Below are 25,253 nucleotides of genomic sequence, written 5' to 3'. Positions count from 1 at the left end.
CTCTCTGGAGGTAACCGAACGCCAAAGCTACCCATCAAAGACATCTCCAGGTACACAAACAAATATCTAAGCAAGGTGACAGGAGTTTGCAGCTACCCTTGACACCTGGAAGCGGCAGAGCAGTGAAAGGATGAGCTTTTTGCAACGGGAAATGCTACAAATGCAGAAACAGAACTGCTGCACCCAAGTGCCTGCTCGTTTTGTATGGGACATATACTTCATACCCTTCTGTGGGAAGGAGACTCCTGCCCTAAAGCAGATGGGTGTTTGCATCGCCTGGTGCAAACAGACACAGACATCAGCGAGGTCATGCACCGACTCTTACCTTTTCACCTTTAGGGCCAGAGTCTCCTTTAAGGCCAGGCAAACCAGGTGGGCCCTTTGGGAGACAGGAGGGAAAACAAAGGGGAGAATGAGATTATGGAAAATACGCTCTCCCGTTTCAAAACCTCGTCAGATGTGATGGTCCGGACATACCATTGGGCCTGGAGGACCGTCTGGGCCAGGTGATCCGGGGAGACCTTGTTCACCCTGTAAAACATCACAATTCCCTCAAAGCCATCGTTCATGACAACAGTGCTCCCAGCTGGGGTTACTCAGATTATTCATAAATCCTCATCCTGCCACTGTGCCAGGGAACATTTGCCCTGTTTTCTTAAAGGTGGTAAGGACAAATGTGTTTATACCCCCCTCGTGCTCCAATCTCCACTGGAAAAGGGGCTTTCAAGCTCCAGGAAATGTTGCCCCAGAGCAGACCCAGCACTCAGATAAAAGGTGCTGGGAGCTGGTATCCACCATCACGTTATTTCCACTAAGTGTGTTTTGCCTGCTGTCAGGCACTGCAGCACAGAAGCTCTCTGCCCACTTGCAGACAGCACGTTACACTGGGAACAAGCTGCCTTCCACAGCAAATGCCCCTAAAGCACAGCCCTGAGCAGAAATGTTCTCAGACTCTGCTCCTTTGGGGAATACTCACGACTGGACCAGGAATTCCTCGAAGACCATCAGGGCCGGGTTTCCCTGGAGCACCCTGGGGACCGATTGGGCCTGTCTTCCCAGGAGGTCCTTCCAAACCAGCTTCACCCTGTGTGGAAAGACAGCACAGTTTAATTTGCATCGGGCCATCAAGTGATCTTCTCAGAGATGCAGCAGTGGCTGGCAGGATGTCACCAAACAAACACAATTCCCTGCATAGCATGTAAAATTTTCCATTCGCTGATTTTCCTGCTGCTTCCCTATCCCTGATGTGCTGGGGACAAGTCTCCAAACAGCTTCACTTTTCAGCCTTGCCTATTTCTGCTGATTTACAGCAGGAACGGTTCTTTGCTGCGAGCCCTCCAGAGCGTGAAGCTTCCTTTGGTTCGGTCCTGAGAGATGTGCTAGCAGAGCACATCCTCCTCCACCAGCGTTCCTGTGCCTGCCACAACAATTAGATCTGTAATTTGCAATCCCACTTGCCGTTTCCCCACCACCCCTAATGAAACTGCCACGGTCCAATAATGCTGTGTTTGCCCTGGGATATGATGCACGGCTCTGCAGGCCGTATTATTCACAACACATTAAATTGCCAAATATGGCACTTTGTCATTTCGAAGCAACAAAAATATTCCCATGACCTTACCAAGCTCTAATCAACTCCACGGAGTTTGTTCAAAGATGAAACATACGCTTTAATTTGAGGCCAACAGCCCCAGATTCAGGCTATTTTGTTGTAGCGCAGCAAAATCAAATGACTGTCTTTCAATAACAATGTCAGAGGGTGAGAGCTTTGGCACATGAAGGATATGGTAGAAGACAAATCCCATTCAGCTCTCACCTTGGCTCCTTTCTCTCCTTGCCTTCCTTCGGGACCAGCTGGACCAGGAGGGCCCTAAAGAAAGCACAAAATAGATGCAAAACACAGTTAGATCACCCTGATCTGTAACAGCCTAGTGGAATTACCAAAACAGTGCTTCAGTCCCAGAGAAGAAGACAACATGGAGACAAATATCTCTGAAAGGCTTTATAAATTAGCTTCTTGATAAAAAAAAAATCTCTCGTCTCTACCAGGAGAGAGAAAGTAAAGGAGCACCTTAAATTTATGTTTTCTTTTGGGTGTTGGAATCTTTGAAAAAACAATGAGATTTAGTTGACAACTTCCCATTGATTTCCAATGGCTGTGGATGGCATGTCAATTTTTTTTTTATACATGCTACTGCCTGGCATTTACTTTAGACGGAGTCATAAAATCGGTTAAAAAAAAAAAATCAACACGAGTACATTCAGAAAAATATTTTTAAACAATCAGCTTACCCTTTTTCCTGGGGGTCCGGAGGGTCCTGGCTCTCCCGTGGGACCTGGGGAACCCTAAATGGAGAGTGGAGGAGAAGCCATTACTGCACCATGAGACATGGGAAGAAGAAGCAAGCGTGCAAAACTCCAGCTGAGATTTGGAGTTTGTGCTAAGTCGGGGTGTGGGCGGCCAGTACAACTCCCAGCACTTCCTTGGGGTGCAGGTGGTATCTTGTTTTATCCCTTCCCACCATGTAATACCATAAGGCATGGCGAGCTTAAAACGAAAGGCTAGATTTTGTGTTTTTTTTTTGTAAACTAAAGTTTTGCTTTTTGGATGTATTGCTGAGCAGCCTGGATGGATGGCAGTGGCCAGGCTGACACAGACAGGAAGGGATGGGACGGGGCAGGCGGCTGGGGAAGCTGTTGGGAATTTGTTGCTGTACATCTTTCTGTGCTAAAGCCCTTGGACCTGCACAGAGACACTGGGGACTGAACACAGAGCCCTTCCATCCAGTTACTCACAGTCTGACCAGGTTCGCCATCATCACCTTTGTCACCAGGGGGACCATCTTGACCCTAAAATGGAAGAAGGAAGAAAGCAGGAATATATAGGGTACAAATGGAGCTAAATAAAATGTCAGACCCAACAAGTGTGGTTCAGCATGTCTTAATGTCACCAGGAACCATCCCTTCCCATCTCTCGCTGGGAATGCCAGCATCAGCAAACCTCCCGTATCAAATACTGTGGACAGGAACTGCTACCACCCCAAAGGCTGCGGGGTGGGCAGAAGAACAGTCTTATGGTGGGACTTCCCACCCTTTCCCCAGGTAAAGACCAGAGGAGCTGCTGGTGAACGAACAGCACACAGTCATATTTCACAAAACCTAATTATCCCTCTATGGGACAAACACTTACGGCTGGACCAGGTTCTCCGGGAGGACCAGGGTCACCAGGGAAACCAACTGGACCCTGCGAAGGGAGAAGAGGGAGATCCCCAGGTAAGAGGTTGCACCTGGAGAGCTGCAGAGCACTGTACCTGTCACCCCACTGGCAACATGGGGAGATGCCCTGTGGAGCAAAATCCCAATTCCCTACCCTCAAACCCAGTCCCAGTTCACATCCCAGTTTTGTGTCTTCAGTAATTTCATCCTGTTACAGTTCTCTGCAGCTCTGCAGCCAGGCTATACAAAGCTTGAGTATCTACACAGGGAATTTCATCTAGTTTTTCACAAGTAGAGTAGACAAGTGACAGTGAAATCCTCTCAGCTTTGGAGAATGTGCAGATTAGAAGGTTTTGCTTTTCTTTACTACACGACGTGTAACATTTTTCACCTGAAGATCCTCTCAAAGCATTTAATGACTAAAACAACTCCACCACTCTCCTCCATATAATGCCTATTGTGCACTTCAAATGATTCTGAGAACAGCGCTCAGACACTAAGTTTGAACCGATAATGCACTCTCCCCAAACCCCATCTGTTAAGAGAGATGACTAACTCCCCTGCCTCCTTTGCTGTTTCATGCCATCTTTGTTTATCGCATGATGAATTTCTTCAGCCAACAAGCATCAAAGGAGCAGGCAAGACAAATACTGTACCATTGTCATCTGGTATAAATCAGTCCAGCTCTGCTGGCTTCCATAGAGCTACAGCAATTAGCATCAGCAGGGATCTGACCCCAGAGGTACTGCTCCCAGATTCACATAAATCTCCTCTCTGCTATCTTGGAAGCTTTGCTCTGGTACAGAGGACCCTTGCAATGCACAAGCTCAGATGCAAAGTAATCCTATTGCAGGCCCTTTCCATAAGTGTGTTTCCTGACAGCCTGCAAAAAGGACTAATGATTCAAGTAACGCTGCAAGATATTGTACAGTTGGGTCTTTTCCTCATTAGCACCCTAAAGGAATGGATTAATAACACATATTAATTAGAGGGGAAATTCTCTGGCTGGTAAACTACTTAGAATTTCCACAGTAATCCCTGGAAAACGTCTCTGCATGTGGAAATCTCCACAGGGCAAGACAAGGAAGCGCTATTTTGACAGCATGGGGTACTTACAGGGCTGCCTTTAGGCCCATCATCACCTGGTGGACCTTTGGGACCAGGTGGACCAGCAGCACCAGAGGGACCTGCTTCACCCTTTTCACCTCTTTCACCTTTAGGACCCTGTAAAGGAAAAAAGGATGTTTCTATGATCCAGTAAACCAACTTACCGATCCCTAATTATCCTTTAATCAATTCTGAACAGAACTCTCTATTTGTATCTCCAAGCACAAGGACGTGATTTAGCAGTCCCTTCCCACAAAGATTCGATGGTGTTCCTGTTGTTGTGGGCAGCATGCATCCCGTGACTAAACGCTCTCCTATAAATACCCCGTACCATGGCAATGCCTCTGCCTGACGCCCAAACCAAGAACCCAGCTGGTTCAGTCCCCATCCACATCCATCCCTCCCGAAAACCTCTTTCACCAGCTCCCTGGGGGTACCACAGACAAAAATCTTCTCTCCGCCACATCCCATAGCGTACTCACCGGCAGGCCAACCTCCCCGGGAAGACCAGGCTCACCAGATTCACCAGGTTCACCCTGCAGGGGAGAAAAAAAGAAGCCTACAGTTGTATTTCTGCAGGGTCCTGAGCTTTCTGCTGACGTGCTGAACCCCTCGGGCCTGCTGAGAGCTGTGAGCCCCAGCAAGGCACGGGCTGGGTGCTGCCACGCCACATGCTAGGGAGACCTCACTATTTTCTGTTCAGGCACATTTCCATCTTTTGGCTTATAATAACAAAAATACACAACATATATCTCTCTCAATAGATCTGTTTACTTAATTGAGGAGAAATCACTAGTATAAGTACCTCAAGGACTGCATTAAGCATGCTTCAGGTTGGGAGGAGCTGCCTCTTTTTAAATGGCACCTATTTATAGACCAGGTGGATGAACAAAATGCCCACAGCCATGAATTTACCCCCATCACCACCCCACTCACCTGGCCTAATCCTTACCTTATCACCTGAAAATACAGCTCAGGCTCCAAAACAAATTCTCTAATGAGCCCACCACAACTGTGGGAATTGGCACAGTCTGCAGAGCCACTCATCCACCTGAGCCCTCTCGAGGTCTCATTTCACATGAGCACATCAAGGATGATGCTCACATAATAGGAGCATTCAGCATCCAAGCTAGACCAGTAAGCAGACCTGGCGTATCTTCCTCAACAGGCTTTTTTATTTCCCTTTTCTATTTTAAATGATCACCCTGATACATCGATATCTTAACACAGAAGACCTCCTTATTAGCAAAGCCCCCAAACAAGTAGCAAACTTCTTGCAGGCTTCAGTTGAGTTTGGGCGGATGCTTTACCTTCTCTCCTACTGCGCCAGGATTTCCAATCCCCCCGGGAGAACCCTGGGGGCCGTCTGCTCCTGGTGGTCCAGACGGACCTCTGGGCCCAGGTGGGCCTGGCGGGCCCTGGGGAAAGGGGAGACAAACCTCAGATGTGTTCTTGGAGAAACACTTACATCAGTGATGAAAATAGAAGAAAAGCATCTTACCATTTGCCCAACATCACCTGTTTCTCCCTTCTCACCGGGTGGTCCAGGCAGGCCCTGAGGAGATGTAGGAAGGGATAATTTTTAGCCATGAACATCTCTGGTGGAGGCCCCAGCTTTCATCACCCCCAGCACTCCCTTGATGCTACAAATTACCTGCAGGCCCACAGGGCCAGGGGGACCAGGGAAACCTCGAGGTCCTTCATCACCTTTCTGACCAAAGAGGCCTTGCTGCCCTCTGGGACCTGGCTCTCCATCAGCTCCCTATGAGGAAAAAGTCTAACGTGGCTTAGCATGGGCACGAGGTGGGTGCACAGCCCCGTCCCCAGCACCTCCTGCTGCAGCCAGCAATGCTCATCCCCATGCACTGGGTATGAGCAGTGCCAGGCAGAAACTGCAACTCTTTACAGAGCTTCCCAAAATATATATATATATATTTTTTATGGTAAGAAGCAGGATTCCTGCTGACAATACTCACAGCTGGGCCTGGCTGACCAATTGGACCCTGGGGGCCAGTAGGACCTGGTGGACCCTGTCATGAAACAGAAGTGCAATGTCACATTTAGGAGCAGGAGGTGAAAAATCTCACCTGTAAAATAAGCACAGCATCCATTAAACCAGCATAAATCTCTGACAGAGGGCAGTGGGTGGACAGGGTCCCTGGTGCACCAGTGCTGGTGCAGCAGCGCTGTGCCCAAGGACGTGCTTAAACTCATTTTGCAAAACACTTTCTGGGGGCGGTGGAAGCTGGAAATCTTTCTGGAGAGAAGGAAGCCATCTGTGTGTTTCTGTGTAGCATAACATGTCTGACAGATCACCATTAACCTCCAGCATCCCCTCCTGGGGGGTGCAGCTACCTGCCTCCATGGCCGAGAAGCCAAAACCAGTGCAATCCAACTTCTTCCTTCGGTACATTTACAGGGGAACTTGGTTTTAGCCATCAGTCACGCATCTTTGCTCCAGCAAGGCAATATCACACCACTCAGTCCTCTCTAGATACACACGTGCAATTTATTTTCCATCCCTCAGCCTCTGAGCACACAAAGGATGCTTCAGTGTGCTATAAGCAACCAGAAAAGTAACCGCAGCCAAACACCCAGCTCTAACAGCACGGGCTGAAGAGAAAAACACTTCAAGCACTCACTCTTTTTTTTTTTACACCATGTGGGTATTTGATGAAGCAAAGGAGAAGAGGAAGGAGTGACAGGAAGAAGTTAAAACGATACCGTTTTGTTTCCAGCAAGCCACACAACATCACCACATGTTCCTCCAAAGAGCAGCTGCTGGCGATGCCCGGCGCACTCACCTGCTCCCCTTTGTCACCCTTGCTGCCCTTCTGGCCAGGTTCCCCGATCTCGCCCTGCCAGGAGCAAAGGGGCACAGTTAGCTTCCGTGTCCTCACCCAAAAGATGCTGATTCCCACAGAACCCCCCTAAAAATGCTGAAAAGGGCCAGTGATTTGGCTGTAACCAAACCCTTCTGCATCATTAAACTTTCCCAAGCCACCGCACGATGCAGGACCCAACATCCTGCAGGCCTCGTTAGCGGTGATGAGCGATACACCCCAGCTAACGCTTTCTAAGAATCCTCCAGTCCTAGAGGGGCTTAATGAGAGAGTGGGAAAGGTAATTAATTTGGAAAGGCCAAGCGCCTGAGGGCAGGCCACCTGCTACAGGCTCGGGGAAGGCTAACTGGATTTCAGCGAGTGGTTTGGCTGGCAAATTTGGCCTGATTCTCTCCCAGACCTGACTCTGCTCGAATTGCAGGACTGTGAGCACCACAAAACATCCCTGTTTTAGCAGACGGCACGGTGGCACTGGGGCAGGCGGCCCCATTCCCCCCCAGTGACCCCATACAGCAGGAGGACTTCTCCCACCTTGTCTCCGTCCTCGCCAGGGGGCCCGACAGGACCTGCTGGGCCTGGCAGTCCCACCGGGCCCTGGATGCCGTCCCGACCCGCTGGGCCTTGAGGACCTTTCTCGCCCTGGAAGCAAAAAGAGCAGACAGGTCAGGCAGAGCTCACCTCCACCCTCCAACCGACCCATTGCAGTCCATTAACATTTTATGCAGCTGAAAACGACCCCAACTGCATGGACACGTAGAGCAAGACATGTTTCCAGATGATATTTCCTGGATCTCCCTCTCTCTCTCTCTCTCTCTCTCTCTCTGTGCTCGCTCTCTGAACAAGACAAAAATTCTATCTCCAGAGATAAAGAACAAACAAACCTAAACGGCGAATACCCAGATCACAGCTGCAATTTCGCTGCTGTAGCAATACAATTAGATTTAATCTGAACCCTCTGCCATCTCTCTCTGAATGACAAACAAGTCTCCAACTAATTTTTATTCCCACAGACCAGTTCTTACTGATGCTGGTCCTGACTGCCCCAGCTCCATCCCTGACTAATCCCTAAATAATGGCCCTGAGCTCTCTCCTGAGCCTCTGGACAAAAGAAAATACATGAAGCAAATAAAGCAATCTCTGCTGGCCTCCTGCTTAAACATCTTCTTGTATTCCTCAAGCCTGGAGCCTTTACTCAAATTTGTTTGTTTATAGGAACTGAACAGTGGATATTTTTCAGTTTCCTTGTACATAATTTAATTGCATCTGAATCCTGGATGCTCTCTTCTGAATAATTAGATGCCACATAAATTGCCTATTCATCTATCCAATAACACATCATATAGATACTTGGCAGGACAGATGTTCATAAAGCTGATTCACCAAGAAATTCTTGCCTCTGGACTAGCTGTTGGAGTTCCAAATAAGCCAGCAAATGTGGAATACACTGCCTGATAAACGCTTCTGATAACAACAATCAATCAGTGCAAGTGTCCTCGTGCAGTCTGAAATCCCTGATGCCAGCATTTGCTCATTTTGCTGGATCTGAGGCTGAGCCTGGGCATGAACCAAAGCAACCCAGACGTCAGAGATGGTTCCAGCAACGCTCCTGGGGCACAGATTCGTGGCACAGCCTTCCCCCTTGGGACTGCCATGGCACTGGGCTCCTTGGGGACAAGCAGAGGCATCCTGCCCACTCCCTGCTGCCTGCAGGTGACATCTCATGTGTGAGCCGAGGGACTGAAAGATGTGAGAGTGTGCACGGCTGCTCTCAGCATCTTTGCGCGGGCTCCAGCAGACGACTGGCATGCTCACACCACAGGAACACACAGCATTTGTTTCTTGTTTCCTTTTTTACACCCAGTCTGGGGACTATCTCCATGCTCAGCTCTAGTTCTACGTGACCCACAGCTGTTAATTGGTGTACTGGTACTTACTGGGGCTCCCTTTTCACCTGCAGGTCCCGGAGGTCCCTGGGGGCCAGGTCGCCCTGGCAAGCCGATGGGGCCGGCTGAGCCCGCGGGGCCTCGCTCGCCAGGAGAGCCCTGTTTGGAGAAGGAAGGAGCAAGCATTACTGGGTTATCGAGCATTATCTATATGCAGAAAGAAAGAAATGCAGCAGTAGGACGCTGCAAATGCATGAACTTAGTAAATGAGCACGTCTAAAGGGGGTGAGTTCCATGCGGTGGCTTGGCACCATCAGCCCAAGGGGTTCTGCAGATCTTAATTAAAATCCTTGAAACTGCTGAGTTCTCCCCTGGCTGGTACAGCGAGCTCAGTTCCTGGGGGCACATTATCAGCTTGGAACATGCGTGTGACCACTTCATGGTTAACGCAGCCGGGAGGGTTCGATGATGAGTATTTTCTTCCAGAAGGGCTGCACGGAGCACACATCTTAAGTGGGAACAACTTTCAGAAGAAAAGCTGGTGACTTAAAAGCAAAATTCTGGATGTCCTGGATCATCCCAGTTCCCCCAGCTTGTCACGTATGTTCATAGCTAACCCCATAAAATAACTGAGCTATTACATGTGTGTCTTGTAAAATAAAGCAATATCCAGAAAGCCATTAGTTAGCACAGTAACGGAGGAGGCACTGCGCTGACTAACCCTCTGTTTTGGCTTGCCAAGCTTGTAAAAGTGTTAGGTGGTGCCTGGGAGGGCAACGATACTCACTGCTGGACCGGGGGGGCCTGGGGGACCTTCATTGCCTTTTAGTCCTGGAGCACCCTGGAGGGAAGAAGATGGGAAAATGGAGTCATTTGGGGAGCTGTGTGCTGCGCTGCTGGGGTGTCCTTCTTGCTGGAAGGACAGAAACTTACGATGGGGCCGGGGAGACCTCGCTCTCCAGGGAAGCCTCGCAAGCCTGGGGGTCCATCCTTCCCGGGGAGGCCGGCGGGACCAGGGTCCCCCTGTAACAACAAGGACAAAGAGCTAAGGAGCTGCAGATGCCATGGGGGCACAGCTCCTCTCTCTGTGCCAGAGCCTTGACAAAGCCCTGTGAAACATCATTTCTTTACTGGATCATCCCTCTCCACCTCTGCAAGAGGGGCAGCTGTCCAGGAGTGGAAGGAGGGGAAGCCAGCAGGCTGCTCATCCCTACCTTGGTCCCTTCCTTTCCAGTGAGGCCAGGGAGACCTTGTTCACCCGGGGGACCTGGAGGACCTGGGTGTCCCCGCTCACCCATGGGACCCGTCTCACCAGTCGGACCCTGAGGACAGAGAGCAGGGAGAAGGCGGTGGGTGTCAGCAGAGCAAATAGAGGAGGAAGGGCATCAGTTTGCTCCTTTAGGCTGCTACAGGATGGAAGATGCTTCTTCCCTCATCCGTCCCCTGCAGTGTCACCAGGAATCCCCACAGAGATGCCTCCTTTGGCACCTAAAGGATCTCTGGTGCGGAAGAGGACAAAACTGCACTGAACAGACAGGAGGTATTGGAAAGAAAGCGTTCACATAAATGAGATCATCACTCAAATTATTACGCTTAGTTGTCTTTTTAACTGAAAAATTCCTAAGTATTCTACAATCATGCTGATTTGCCCTAATATGGGGAATAAATAATGGATGAGGCTTGTACTACACGGCGGTTGCTGCCTGCCGCTGTGCCATACACGGGCACTGATGGTGACGAGTGTGCCACGAGGCCCGGAGCAGAAGGTTCCCCAGTGGCCTGTTTTGGAGGAGGACACAAGCCGTGAGCACAATGCTACCACAACCCTGCACGTCGGGGTCCGCTGGGACCGTGGTTGTGATTCGTGTCACGCTGCAGGGTGCCACTTAGCCTAAGCAGAAGGAGAACGCCGCGATCGCTCGGCAGCCACACATCAGACTAACTACACGCTGCCGAGCCAAAGGAAATTGCCACGGAACCTAATTTGCACTTGAGAAGACAGACACAGTCGGGGAATTGCCCCTAATCATGGAACTTACAAATCAGAGAATTTACACTATCATTAAAGAGGACAAATTAATTGCTTTGTAATTAAAGAGCAACCTCCCTGGCAATTCAGGGAAGAAGACAACCAAACCCCAGTCCTTCTCAGCCTAGGACTCCACCTACACAACCGATGCACGAGCCCTGCATGCTTGTATTTAAGGGGTACAAATTCTGGTCGCGTAGTTATTATTTCCAGATTGCACTGAGTTCATTGCAACTGAAATAAAATCAAAAAAAAAAAAAAGGCACAATTCCGACAGAATCTGGCAGCACTTCATGTCAAACAGGGATGCATTTCTTCCTAACGAAATGTCACACCACTCTTGCATCATGCTCCTACTGCTCCGATTGCCCAGTAGGTTGCACAGCCCTTCTGAATCACATCAAACTCTTTGGTCCTTCTGTCAGGCTGCACACAGCTGGTCTGTGTCTCCCATCCTGCATCTGTTTTACACCAGAGCAGCTCTGTTAAGTTTACAGGAGCCACCTCATCTCCGGCAGGGCTCACACACCTTGTCTAAGCGCCATCCTGTTCTCTCCTACCCTACCTGCATGCTGTACCCAGGAAAATGAGCCACAAGGGGCTGATGCAAGCACCAATATTTGTTCCTTACCTGAGGGCCTACAACGCCAGGGGGGCCGGGGGGGCCAGTCTTGCCTTGGAAACCCTGTTAGAAAAAGGGAGAAGACAAAAAGGTGACGATTCTGCCATGGAGTGCTCCCGTGAGGCTCATGGCCAGCTGCTGCCTGCTCCTCCCCGGCAGAGCTGCTGACCGTGAGCGATGGGCACCCGAAGGCAGAAGGAAGGAGAAATCAAACAGAAGGTGTAAAATGTCTATCTGTACATTTATGGGAGCAAGAGAATGGTAGAAAAAGGAACTATCAAAGCCTTTCAGCTCCAGTGGAGGGTTCTGGGTGCTGCCTTAGGGATGAGTGGGTGTGTTGTTGGATGGCCATCAGATCTTCAGCTCAGCTCTGCTGGTTTGGTGGAGCTACTGTGGTTTGGCTGAAGGACTGGCCATATAAAAAAATAATAATAATTGCTACACTCATAAAACCTACAGAGGAAATGGCTATTAATGGCTATTGCTCTTAATGCTGAGCAATTCTTCATCACCATTTCCCTTCTCCTGCTCCCAGTTCCAGAGCGGTTCCCAGTTCGAGCTTCACTCCTAGGGAGCCCTGAGGCTGGGTGACCACAGGCAGTGCCAGTCCCCAGCCCTGCAGTTTTATTTCCTTCCTCAACGTCTGCTGAAATAAATCACAGACGTGTTTCTCTCTGGATGGTCAAATGATGAGTAACGAAGTCTCCACGACAGCTACTTATAATGACATTTAAAGAGTGGCAATAATGAACTATCACCACTGCAATTGTTTAGTTCTCCTAAGCCACTCTTTAAAAAGCACATTAATTATCATTCTGACTGTAGCATGCTGACAAGCTTGAGAAATGTCAGTTAGGGCATACAGGCTATTTCTCACTGCCACAAAAGATGAGCAGATAAGTCCCAAGCCAACGGTACCATGTCATGCTAAGAAACTACTCAAAGCTACTCTAACTGTCTGCAGATCACAGAAAATATCGTGTCATTGATGAGGAAATGGCAAGCCATCATTAGGAAAAGAATGTACAATTTAAGCTCTTATCTTAGAAAAATACTTCAAGTGCCTCCATGCGGGACTTTTCTTTTTAATCTGAAGAAAGGAGTTTCCTTTTATCCTGTCTGAACCATGGGCACAGAGCTTTTAGTTGTTGTTTTTTTTTTTTTTTTTTTTTTTTTTTCTCTTGTCTTTTAGAGATTCCATCTTAATATATCTAATACGGCCAAATATGTTGGCGTCTTCAGCATGACTGTTTGCTCCTAAATGAAAAGCAAAATAAAGGGAGCTATTTGACACACAGACTTGATTCAGTCTTCTGGTGTTAGGTTTTCTTGCATGAAGGTACAGGGTGCGCTAACAAGCTTACCGATGTGGAAAACACATCTAATTTGTTTTTATGTTCACCTCCTCTTTTTGGCACTGTGCAAGGCAGGAGGACAAAACAGTGACTTCTGCTACCTGGGTCTCTGCGTGTGTCTGCATGCATCCCAAGAGGATTCAGGGGAAAGTGATCTTTGCTTGTTCGTGGTGAAGATTAACAGGTTTTAGAAAGGCAAGTTACTCCCGAAGGCAGCTATCAGGGAATGCTTTCAGACCCAAAATGATTGAAAGCCCATTCTTCACTCATATTCATGCAGACTTGAGAATTTGGTCTTTTATTCTGGTCTCAGAAGTTGATAACAGCAGATTTAAGTAAAATTTCTACAGCCTTTTCTGATTTCAGCTTAGGTGTCCTGGATGTTAGAGATAACTCAATGAAGGAAGACTAAATGTCACAATCAGACTCTGGCAGGTGAAAGCTCTTCTCTCCATCTTTAAGTTAATCCTGACCTGAGGTCTGTGCGCTCAAAATACCACAACCATCACCATAAAGTCTGACAGAGCATAAATAACTGGCGTGGCACTGAGCAGTGTTTGCATTGCCTTGCTTAGCAAATGCCAGGCAAGTTAATTAAACTGTTGTGTGATAAGTTGAGGGGGAAAAACGCACAATGTGCAAAGCCTTCTCAATGCTGTTTTGCTAGGAAAGGTGGTGAAGAAAAACGTGAAGCTGAGTGGAGAAAGTTGGGTTTCCTTCCCATAAAATAAACGCAGAACAAGGAGTCTATTTGCTAACATGCAGCATGCAGTCTGGGGAGAGGCACGTACCAACAGCAAATGAACTGGATTGTAAACAGCCGAGGAAAAAGAATCAGCATCTCCAGAAGCGCCAAACAGAGAGGTACTAATTACTGCATGCAGAAAAATACGCGGCAGAACAGTCATTTTTGCTTAGGGTATCCTTCGAGCAAAAAGGTGCAGAGAACAGACCACCAGAGACGTAAGACAGCCATCATACCTTCCACATGCCTCATCATTCTCCTTTGGTGAGAAACACTGATTACATCTGTGCAACAAAACCTTTTAAAATTGACAAAGCAGTATGCGCACGACGCGGTAAGGTACCTGAACGGCCAGAAGCTGCTCCGTGGGTTGCAGCAAGGGACATTTGCCTGGGGAGAGGCCTTAAGCAAAACTTGGCGAGATCCTTGTGATTAGTTTTGGCTAAAAGGCAGCGCAGCAGAGATGCTCTGACTGGTGTGCTAAGGCAGGGCTGAGAGGTGAGCGTGCTGCAGTAACTGGCGTGGACAGACAAGCTAGAGCAAAACCATTGCACCACAGATCTTGGCCAGGAGTTGCCTTCCTCCTGAAAGAAGCACTGCCAAAACGGGGCTGTAACTCTTTTCTACTGTGCAACAGTTCTTGGTGGTGGCCTCATGGTGCATGAAGAAGGCAAAAGTGTTTATTTCTACCCATGGCGGGCTCCAGAGACAGTAAAACTGCCCCTGACCTAAGGCAGCTGCATGCAGAGAGCTGAGCGCTGCCTAGCTGAGGAGCGAGCCTGTCTCGCACAAAAGATCTCTGTTATCGCAGACCTAGAGTTGTGAGACCTAAAACCTGCACTTTTCCAATGGGAGGAGTGGGGAAGAAAGCACAGATTCACCCACAGTGCTCCTACAAGTTGGGTAGAGGCACAGCCTTCCCCTCCGTCCTCCTCGGAGCACAAAGGGACCAGTGCTCTGGTGAGTCCTTGGGGTGCACAACATGCGTGGAAATCACCCCCAGCTCCTTCTCCATTTCAGAAAGTAAGTACCACGCTGAGTCCTGGGGTGCTGACCCAGCCAGCATCCTCCCACCTAGCCAGGAACTGCCCCTGCAACACGCAGAAAGCCAGCTGCTCCGGCACTGCTCGCTGCTTCTCTGCTCAAATCCACTTCGTGTATGACCCACGTGCCCCCCACAATCGACTATGGGGCCAGAAAGAGGGCTTGGTGCACGGCCTTCACCCCAATCATCATTAGCCCGAGCCATCCTGCTCAGAAGAGGGTTGCTTCCTGTAGACCACCCCACGCAGCTGGGGACACGCAGACCTCTGGGGGAAACAAACGGGCGGCCCCATTTCCCCAGCTGCACGGAGGGGTTTAGAGAAACCAGCCAGCAAGACGAGGCTCGGGACTAATGATCTGCCCAGGATTTTTGGCTACTTACAGTTTCTCCTCTCTGTCCGGGGTGACCAGGCAATCCATCCTTCCCAGGAGGACCCTATGGCAGAAAACCAGGGTGAGAAGGACCAGAACCGGGTGCTCAGTAGTAAAAATAAGATAAAGGACTGTATCAAACCTGCTTGCATCCTTGCATTAATTCCTACCCATTTTACAGTGAAATGGGGGTGCTCAGAACCCTAAAAGATATGTCCTTTTCCCACACATCCCCCCCAAAATCTTACAGGTTTATATTACAGATCCAGACATTGAGCGAGCTGTCACCACAGGGAAAGAAATCACTCCAAAAACTTTTCTGCGGCTCCCCACCAGTGTACAATAATTGCAGAGACAGACGTGTTACTCTGTTGTGCTGTCATCCCAGTGTACAGAGGAAAAATAAAGAACAGAGCAACCGTGAAAGATCCTAGTGATATTGAGTCATTAGGAAATGAACATTTATAATCAGCTGTAATTTACTTGCCTATTTAAAATCTTAAACCGCCGGGTTATTATCATGATGGCTCAGTAATGCCTTTTATTGGGCATGTCACCACTTGTCAGAGAAGCAGCTAAGACTGAGATGGCACAGGCAATTACAGCTGGCTGAAAAAAATCTTTATGTACGTTTTTGTATGTTCTGGAAAGAGAGTTACTCACAGGGGGGCCTTTTGGTCCAGGAAATCCAGTTGGTCCTTGAGGCCCTGGTGGTCCCTGGACATAAAACAAGGCAGAGAGCACATGGTTAAGGAACGTATATGCTTTACTATGAAATACCAGCTCTGTGTGAACAGTAGATGATCACAAAGAAATGGAAAACTGGCTCGTTCTGCCACAAAGAAATGCTATTGAAGTGCAAGGCACAACTGCATGGGGCCATCCCTCAAAAAAAAAAACCTTGGAGAAGTAAGAACCACAGGGCATATGTAGCCAAGCATGCTGGCCAGCTGGGCAAAGAGGGTCATCCACCTCTTAGTGCCACCTTTCCCTCCCAAAGCTATGAAAAATAGGTCTTCTCCCATCCCAGCTCAGCTGAGGGCTTCAGGAGCTACCAGCTCATGCAGGGATGGGAAGGAGCCTGGCTCTTTTGGGGCTGGTGCTGCAGGCACCCTCTGCCCTTCGCAATGCTGCAGTGTCATCAGCAACTGCCCCTTCACCCAAAACCATCAAAATGTGCAAAGCGCAAGGCCAATTCCATGTTTCCTGCCTGGGAAATTTCATACAGAATTTAGAGACAAAAGAAAAATTTTTAAAAATTGCAGATATTGAGACTACAGTCACAAAAGTCCCATTGCTTCACTGTTTTCCACCGAGCACGCTGTAGGCTGGAGAAAGCAGAAGAGGTCCTGGTGGATCCAACTCCTCCAGAAACCAGGCTCTGGCCGTCAGCACAGACAGAGTGGGGGGCTTTTCCCTTTTCCCATGGAGCACCGTTGGCACAGGACACCCAAAGGCCCACTTGAGCCTCACTTGGAGAGCTCAGAAGCGCCATGAGGGCTGTGTGTGACTTGTGAGACCTCTCTCCACACCAATAATTTTCACCTGTTTTTTTTTTCTAAGCACTTTCTTAGCCCGTATCCTGGCTGCAGGGAGCTCCCCAGCCCTCTCTGCTTCATGAGACACTTGTAGGGTGCTTACTGCAGGAAAATCCCCTTGCTGTGAACCCCCCACTTCTGCTGGGTTACACCAGCAGAGGTTATAGGTCCCTGCCCCAGCCCCACGGCGCTGCCTTACCCTTTCGCCAGGAGGACCAGGGGGGCCGTCACCACCAGAGTTGCCCTTTTAAGGATAAACAAAAAAAAAACAAACACAACAAAACACCATTAAAAATACATGCATCACCACTTCAGCTGCTTTGCACAAAGATTTCAAATGGCATCGACCCCAGGGTGAGAGCACACCCCCCAGCCCCTCTCTATCAATAATTCTCCATCAGGGACAGCATCCAGCGAAAAAACGAGCAGCTGCTCATTCCCCCCACACTGCTTAATAAAAACACAGGGAAGATAACATCAGCGGGCTCGGGACATCTCCACCAGCTAACAGCCTCCCTCGGAGAGATAAATGCCGCAGCAAAGCCGAGGTATTTATCAAAAATTCATGCCGATACAAAGCCGAGGCATTTATTTTTAACGCCGGCAGCGCGGCGGTGACAGCGCCTCATTATGGCAGCTTTGCTTCCATCACGCCCAGCAATTGATGGTCACTTCATCCATTTCTGCAGCAGGTGCTAGAGCTGAGAATGCCTCTGGGTTGGCTGGCAGAACAATGTCTATTGTGTCTGATGGCCAATTGCTGGCCGGCAGTTTGCATGCAAAGCGGCTGAGCACGGTGCAAGGGTGTGCAGGGCTCGAGGGAAGCGTCAGTGGAGTTCAGGGTTGGGGTGGTCCCTGGTATGGGGTGACCCCTGGGTGAAACGGGGCCTCAGGTCAGGCTTTGTGCCGAAACAAAGCCATTGCATTTTTAGGACCTGTGCACAGACTTCTCAGTTGGGTTACAAGGCATTTGGCTGGGTAATGCAGATCAGGAGGGCTCAGCTTCCAAAATACAATGGAAAAAGGAGAGAAGGGAAACGGAGGGCAATGAAGCAGATGGTCTCTAATGCTGACACTTTTTAGGACGTAGTTCTCTTCCTAATTACCATCATAGGCTCTCCCAAACCTTACCTTTGGGCCAGGTTTCCCAGTGCTTCCCCTAGGGCCTCTTTCCCCACGTGGACCCTTGGAAAGACACAAAAGATGACGGTTTAGTGCTCTGGGTAGCAAGAAGAACTGCACTGCGATAGGCAAAGAGCTCAAGCACCTGAGCTGCACGAGGACAAAGAGCAGTCCCACCAGCAGCACCAGGATGCCAGGAGCCTTCGGCAGTGCTGGCTGAACATCCCATTTTGTTATGGCTCCAAACCAGAACCACTGGTGAGCCCCAGCCCCAAAGTAGTGCCCTCTCTGCTTGGCTTTAAGGCTGAAGGCCAGAAAAAGGGCCAGATCCTGCCCAGGTAGGACATGAATCAGAGCACACCTCGTCTGGTATTAACAAGCTTTCAAAATGCACAAGAAGTGATAAAAAAAGATAAAAAATGATTACCGTTGGACCGCGCTGCCCCCTTGGACCTGGTTTGCCAGGTGTCCCCTGCAAGGAGAAGGAACACAGGTGAGTCACGGGCCAGCAGCAGCCACAGGCTGAGCTCGCAGCAGGGGAATGCACAACGGAGACCTATCACATGCAAACTGCCCCCAAATCTCCTCAGTTCTCATTTGCAATCAAAAAGACAATAGCAGTTTTACTCATAGCTCTTGGTTATTGCGTTTGTTGTCTTTTGTAATGTTTGGACACATCTGAACAGCAACCCCAGTGCCCAGATGGCATCTAACACCTGAGGGACGGTCTCCTAAAAGTACCCAAAAAACACCCCAAGGATGAGGCCACCTCCTTGGACCACGCAGGCTCCTAAAAAGCCAGCAAACACACCAGGGGCAGCCAAAAGCTCTTCTGCTCTGCCACCCCAAAATCCACAACCCCCTTTCCTGCTGATCTTCGCCCTCCCCTTCTCCCAGCTCACGCAGAGCATGTGCTGATGCACACGCACACTGCAAGACCTGCGTTAAATATGTGCAGAATGACAGCAGCAGAGCAGGCACCCTAACCCAAGCAGTTATTTTACGCTACACAAGCCAATTAAGCTGCCCCACATATTTACAAATCTTTCCTCATCTTTGTGAACTTTGTGCTAAACAAGTAATTTAAGACATTGCTTTGCAGCAGCGACAAAACAGCAGGCTTATGAGCTCTGACAGATGCAGTCAGTTCCCCGTAATGGGGGACTGTGATTAATTCTGACAGAAGAAAGACAAAGACGGCTGGGTTCTAAATCTGGCATTATGCTAAGCTCCATTACCATGTGCCTAAAAGAAAAGTAAAAGCCCAGATCTTGCTACCTGAGGACGCTGTTTTGGCTACTGTCATTATCAAAAAAAAAAAAAAAAAGCCAATAGGTTTGACTTTCTTCCTTTGGACCAGCAGCCTACTATTTTTTACCAATCACCTGTTAAAGGAAGGAAGAAAAGGATTTTCTATGTAAGGAACACAGATGCTTAAAATATCATTTGCCATTTTCTGCCCCAAATCCATCATCTAAAAATCTTGCCTTTTCGTATTTGGCACTCATTAAACGGGCAAAAATAAAACAAGAGCTGGAAAAGTTTTAAATCAACTTTCTTCCAGCTGCTAAAATTAGCCCTGCTGAATCTTCCTCGTTCTGCGGTTCCATTTAATAAACACTACTGGCATACTTTTTTAATTAATTACAAAAAAATCATTTTGAAGCACTCCATCTGTTTTTCCTTTCCCTACAAGAGACTGAATTTGGATCAGGTGGTGCAGAGTGCAGCCTCCCTGCAGGTAGCCCCCCACACTCCCTTCCTTCTTTCTCAATTCTATTTTTAAGCAAAATTTTTCCCCTGCTTATTGCTGTCATTAATCATGCATACAGCGCTGTGTACTGCTGCTAAGAATTTATATAGCACTGTAAATGCACACAGGCCTACATTTTTCAAACAGGGATATCGAAGGAAAGGCATCTAAATTCAGATTATTTTTTAGGCACCCAAATAAATGGCCTGGATTTTGGCTCCCCCCCTGCACACCCTCCAGGCTCTGTCAGACAGGGCGTGCAGGGAGATCTATTATCCCATGCTAATGGCTGGGGATTATTAGCTCTAAAAATAAAGATCACTTACTCACATTTCCAACTATCGATTTCATGATCAGTTTGTGAAAGCGCCCGAGCCAGCCCACCCAAACTCGCATCAGGCCGCTGGGTGAAGCCGGGCACTGGGGAGCTGCTTGCCAAAACTACCAGGATATTTTGCAGGGCACTCCTTTCCAAAGACATCAAAGACACCCTTTTCTTCCTAATTCTTAACTTTGCCAGCCCCTGTGTGCAGCCAAAAGCTGTGGTTTCAGCTTTGGGGAGCTTTTGCACTGCCAGCACCAAAATTCAGCTGCTGGTGCTGGCCTTGCTGCTGATTCTGCTTGGGCTTCCTTATTTTCACCTTTTTTTGTATTATTACTATTTTAGGGGGAGAATAACTATCCATGTTGTTGAAATAATGAGATGGAAAGCTTATTTCAATGCCTAGATGATGACAACTGTAGGAAAAACCTGTGATTCTTATTATTCTGGACACGTAAACAACCGTGTGGAGTATCATAATAGTAATACCTTGTAAAAAGAAAAGACAAACAGAAATGATTTTTGGTTGTTTCAGCTGCAAATTGGGTTACCCCACAATGCACTGGAGAAGCAAATCTTACAAACTCTCTTTCTTGACTGCATGTGGACATGCTCATAAAGTAGCAAATTTACTGGTCTCGGGAGAAGCAGAGTGTAATTTATCAAGTCTAACTCAACGAGGCTTAAATTCAGTTGATGGTCTCCATTTGGTTCGTGCAGTGTGATCCTAGCTCAGTCTATTGTTCTCTATATAATCGCTTTCACTTATTTCAAATCAGATACTTGGGAGGAAAAAAAAGAAGAATACCAAAACAGTCATTGAAAATCTGTATTTCTGCTACCCTTATAAATTTTTCAAGCTGAGCTCCTTTTACTAAAAGGAGAGATTTGTCCATGGAAGTGTTTCTCTCTCCCACGCAGACAAACATAGCAATAAAACAAGGGCGAGCTGCTGGACTAGGTGCAGAGTGGTGTAAATGGTCCAAGCGAACACTGGAGAGAATTAGAATTAATCCAGCTTAATCCTTGATTATTTTTTCTCATTCTTACAGACAACCAGCTCCCACTGTGCTCCCGAAGAAGCCTGCTGTCCGAGCGGGCTGGCTCCACATCCCACCAGATGCAGCCAGATGAAGCAGGAGGGGTGAGGATGCTCAGGGGGTGCACAGCAGCATGTTTCCCTATCACTGCAGTGCCCATGCCCTGGTTTATGTCACCCAGAAATGCACCCCGAGGATTTTTTTTTTTGCATATTGGATAAGGCGGGTGGTAATTATACAGCTACAGTAAATTTGAGGCTGCTTTGGCAGCTGCCTCCCTTCTCCTGCCTGGCTGGGAGTGGAGGGAAGGGGATTTGTAGTTCAGAATGAGATGAAAATTACTCAGTGGGAAAAAAAAAAAAAAAAAGAGAGGGATATAAACCAAATTTCGGTGGCACAATATTAATGCAGTGCAAAGTGATTTGTATTTTCTGTGCTCCTATCAAACACGTCTGTTAGAAGTCATTTGTATTTAAATGAGAGTAAAATGGAAACTAATTCCACTTACTCTCCTTACTCCCCCTATTTTTTCCCTGGGACCAGAGCTCACGAAGAAAATGACTGCATTTGTACTTTCCATCCCCTAACTCAACCTTGTCATCCTCAAAATAAAATAATACAAAATAAAATAAAAGATCACTGGTGTATTTAGACAATTCCCTGCTATTCAAGCACAAAGCTGAGCAGGGGGTGAGAGGTAGAGGTGAGTTCAGGGGATGGAGCCCCTACATTTTGAGGCTGTTTAGGAATTTAAAACAGCTCCACTTATTAAAAGGAGAAACATGTTAAGTGTGTTTTCACCTACGTATTTTGAATCTCAAGTTAGGTTAAGATGGTTCTGGCTGCTTCTGAATAGATTCACCCATTTCTAACAATTACCATTAATTAAAAAGCTCTTCATGCCCCGAGCAAAGTCTGGCAGCAAGGAGAGGATTCAGGTCCAGAGAAATCTCTTGAAATATCTTGAGGGAAAGCTTTCTGCTGTGTAATAGGCGTGCACTGTGCTGTCACTTGTGCCCACCATGGGCATCAGCAGCATCCTGCCCTGGGGACCGGGAGGTGACAGCTGCCAGCAAGGGATTTTACCACCATCAGTCCTGCCCAAGGGCTGCTCTCTGGAGGGAAAAATCAACGAAGCAGCCAGCCAAAGCAGCTCTTACCCGTGTGCCCTTCTCGCCGTTGGCTCCTGGGAATCCTGGGAATCCGATTGAGCCCTTTTGGGGGAGAGAAAAGAGACGGATGGGTTCAGGACACTGGACGGGGTGGCTCTGTCTGGCTGTGCCAGGCGCCCGCTAGCCTGAAATAACCCTGGCCGAACTCGCTGACGTCTGCAGCTCCTGGTGCTTTTTTTTTTTTTTAAACCTTCCTCTAACAAAAACAAAATCGAAGACAGACCCGAAATGACCTCAGAAGCCAAATTTTCTCCAAAAATAACAAACCAAAATAAAAAGGTCCATGCCTCATTAGAAGTCGCTGCAAAGGCCCAAGCCCACGCTCGCACCAGGTGCCTGGGGAACAGCAGGCTTTTGTGTTTAGCTCCTAAGTCACTATGTTGCACATGAAAATTTAACTCCTGGCTTGTTCCTTTCTGATGTAATTGCCTGGAGAATAGCTGCTGCTGCTTTTAAAATATGAATTAGCTGAAAAAATGCAAAAAAAAAAAAATTACCCCAGAAAAAAAAAGGCAAATTAAAAAAAAAACAAACCATCAACACCACAACCAGAAAACAATCTCTTGCAGTTAATTATGTCTCCAGTGTTAAACAAGACTGTTTTTTTTTTTTTAAGCAATGAACATGAATAATAAAATATGATTCTAAAAAGAAAAAAAAAAAAAAAGTTAACAAAAACATAAGTTCCCAAAGCCTCCAGGGCATGTAAAAGCTGGGCTGTAGCCTCAGTCTATGGGGTGGAATTTGCAGCTTTAATTTAAAAAGGGCATTTGAAAATGGCCCATATGAAGGTGGGCGTGCAGGTAGGATATAAAGGATGTTTGCAAATCTGTAAATAGCAGTTCTATTTTAATTTCAGGGAGATCCTGATTCATTAGCTATTCTTCTTAATTAATTAAAGTAGCTCAAAGCTTTGAAGATACAAGGCCCAGTACCGGGAGAAGCACCTTTATGCCTATTGCTAGCACGAAAGCTCCCACAGAGCCCTTATCTGCTGCCTTAGTGGTCCTGCATGCCCTGGAGGGGGCTGCTGTGCACACTGTGCAGCCCCCATCGCTGTGCATCTCCTCCCATCACGTTACAGCACCCCCCCATTACCTTTGGGCCCTGCCTGCCCGGGTAGCCGGGCAGTCCTGGCACGCCAAGTTTTCCCTGAAACACAAAAAGAAAGTGGGTCAGTGGGGGCAACGGAGGCCTTGAGAGCAGCTGCGGGTTTGCACCAGCTAAAAGGGGAGAAGTTAAGCATGTAGAAGTCAAGAGCCAAGGTTGCTTAGGTGGCTTCCCTCCCTGGTCTTTTTTTTTTTCTTTTTTTTTTTTTTTACCAAGACTTTGCACCCAAGCAGATAATCCCAAAGAGACCAACACCTCGATGCACCCAACTCACATCACTGCAGTAACTCCATCTCCTCTGGGACCCCTCTGGTACTCACATTGAACTGCACACACCAGCCTTCACACACAGCTCCTGCCCCTCTTCTTCATCCCTCTGCCCCAAAACCACCCCTTATGCCCCATGCTGGGTGCCACTCTGTCCACACACCACAAAAAAGCCCCAAAGCAACGTGTTTTGCTGTAAAACCCACTTGGGTGTCTCCATCCCAAAGACTCACCTTCTCTCCAGCAGGACCAAGAGGACCGGGATCTCCATTAGGGCCAGAGCGACCTTTGGGGCCTTCGGGACCATCCTCACCCCGTGGACCAGGAGGCCCAATCTCCCCCTGTAAATGACAAGATGGGCACTGACACAGCGATACACGCCATCAGATACTCCCTGGAGCTGCTGAGACAACTCTTGGAGAAAGTGGCTCAGCTGAGACCGTCCTCGAGTAAATTGCAGAGCGTTATCAGAGCACCAAGCTCTCACTCATATGGCTTGGCTATTATTTCTGACTACAGCCGTCTTATCTGGTGGCCCAATTATCCCATCTACATGAAGCATTTCTCCACCGAAACAGCCTTCATTAGCTCTGATTGCAACGCACCCTTCCCGGCTCCCAAATCGTGGTTTGATGTGCAAGCAGGCCCCGGGAAGTGTTTAATTGAGGCCTGAGCCACGGGCAACTGGAGAATAGAGATCGGGCTGGAGCTTTTGTGCTGAAAATCATTAGGAAATCTGAACACGGGCAGACGGAGCCATTAACATGAATTGTTACAGCACTGCGGGCTGCAGCACACACAACAACAGTAGTCATTTTGTCAGTGGGCAGCAGGAGATGTCTCCATGCTGTGAATATGGGCTGTGGCCTTCTCGCTCACCAGGTGAGCCACAGATCTTTATGTGAAGCTTTTGGGTGCCTTTGTCCTTTCAGAGCTCGCTGTAGATCACACAGATCATCATAAAACAGAGTTTGATGGTGGGAGCTGGAGCTGTGGGCTCCAGGTGAGGACAGCCATCCCCTCCCCAGCAGGCCACCTTGAGGTCTGCTGAAGCCTGTGGAAGCACCAGCTCCAAGGTGACACGTGGAGTGTGAACCAGGAACCCCACCAATTACACGTTTAAATGCTGGGATTTAAACGGAAGATTTGATTTGTACTTTTACTTCACGCAAGGCATTCATTTTTCCTTTAAGCATGGGGAGAAATGAGCACAGAGCTCTCCCTCAGCTGGGGGGACACCAAGCCCCAAGCAATGCAACCACTTGAAGAGATGGGACAAGAAAAACCCCTTGTCCCCAATAGCTGGATGCTAAGGACGGACAAACACACTGCAAAGCCCTGTGCTACAGCTGCTGCTCACATCCAAGCATGATCTGGGGTTTCTGGCAGTGTGTGTGTGTTCCTCTGTCTTTAAAAGCCCTGAAGCCAGACAATGAGCTCTGCTGCTACAGATAAGAGTCTGATGTAAACCTGCACCCCTGGCAGCTTGCGCCGCACTGCTCTGGGTTCTGTTAAAGTGTGTTCCCAGTAACTTTACAACCCATGCTGATGGCATGGAGACGCATCAGGTGCAGCAAATAAAGATGCCTACCAGACCCGAGATGCAGTACTATGGGAGAAAAGAGAAAATGGAAATAAATGTGACACAGCTAGATTGTGCAGGATTCTTAGCTGTCAAAGCAGCAAGACTTGGCCCTCTTTTACTAATCAGTT

At 48.2% G+C, this 25,253-nt stretch overlaps 1 protein-coding gene across 2 annotated transcripts in view; it reads right to left on the bottom strand.

The window, feature by feature from the left end:
• The window catches only part of COL5A1 (collagen type V alpha 1 chain), a 148,453-nt gene that overhangs the window by 12,988 nt on the left and 110,212 nt on the right, over positions 1 to 25,253 (bottom strand). For both annotated transcript variants that reach the window (XM_032200398.1, XM_032200399.1), the window contains exons 30-57: positions 23,774 to 23,881; positions 23,262 to 23,315; positions 22,152 to 22,205; positions 18,304 to 18,348; positions 17,886 to 17,939; positions 16,954 to 16,998; positions 15,880 to 15,933; positions 15,227 to 15,280; positions 11,710 to 11,763; positions 10,264 to 10,371; positions 9,983 to 10,072; positions 9,837 to 9,890; positions 9,101 to 9,208; positions 7,698 to 7,805; positions 7,128 to 7,181; positions 6,300 to 6,353; positions 5,978 to 6,085; positions 5,825 to 5,878; positions 5,634 to 5,741; positions 4,806 to 4,859; positions 4,333 to 4,440; positions 3,191 to 3,244; positions 2,797 to 2,850; positions 2,293 to 2,346; positions 1,817 to 1,870; positions 977 to 1,084; positions 478 to 531; positions 326 to 379 (exon numbers count right to left, since the gene is read on the bottom strand). In XM_032200398.1, coding sequence (XP_032056289.1) covers positions 326 to 379; positions 478 to 531; positions 977 to 1,084; positions 1,817 to 1,870; positions 2,293 to 2,346; positions 2,797 to 2,850; positions 3,191 to 3,244; positions 4,333 to 4,440; positions 4,806 to 4,859; positions 5,634 to 5,741; positions 5,825 to 5,878; positions 5,978 to 6,085; positions 6,300 to 6,353; positions 7,128 to 7,181; positions 7,698 to 7,805; positions 9,101 to 9,208; positions 9,837 to 9,890; positions 9,983 to 10,072; positions 10,264 to 10,371; positions 11,710 to 11,763; positions 15,227 to 15,280; positions 15,880 to 15,933; positions 16,954 to 16,998; positions 17,886 to 17,939; positions 18,304 to 18,348; positions 22,152 to 22,205; positions 23,262 to 23,315; positions 23,774 to 23,881 — 1,962 coding nt within the window. The remainder of the gene's footprint in view (positions 1 to 325; positions 380 to 477; positions 532 to 976; positions 1,085 to 1,816; positions 1,871 to 2,292; positions 2,347 to 2,796; positions 2,851 to 3,190; positions 3,245 to 4,332; positions 4,441 to 4,805; positions 4,860 to 5,633; positions 5,742 to 5,824; positions 5,879 to 5,977; positions 6,086 to 6,299; positions 6,354 to 7,127; positions 7,182 to 7,697; positions 7,806 to 9,100; positions 9,209 to 9,836; positions 9,891 to 9,982; positions 10,073 to 10,263; positions 10,372 to 11,709; positions 11,764 to 15,226; positions 15,281 to 15,879; positions 15,934 to 16,953; positions 16,999 to 17,885; positions 17,940 to 18,303; positions 18,349 to 22,151; positions 22,206 to 23,261; positions 23,316 to 23,773; positions 23,882 to 25,253) is intronic.

This window comes from Aythya fuligula, chromosome 19 (assembly GCF_009819795.1).
Source record: "Aythya fuligula isolate bAytFul2 chromosome 19, bAytFul2.pri, whole genome shotgun sequence".
NCBI classification, from domain to species: Eukaryota; Metazoa; Chordata; class Aves; order Anseriformes; family Anatidae; genus Aythya; species Aythya fuligula.
The sequence above is the reverse complement of the archived record's forward strand: the minus strand, read 5'-3'. Positions and strand labels throughout refer to the sequence as shown.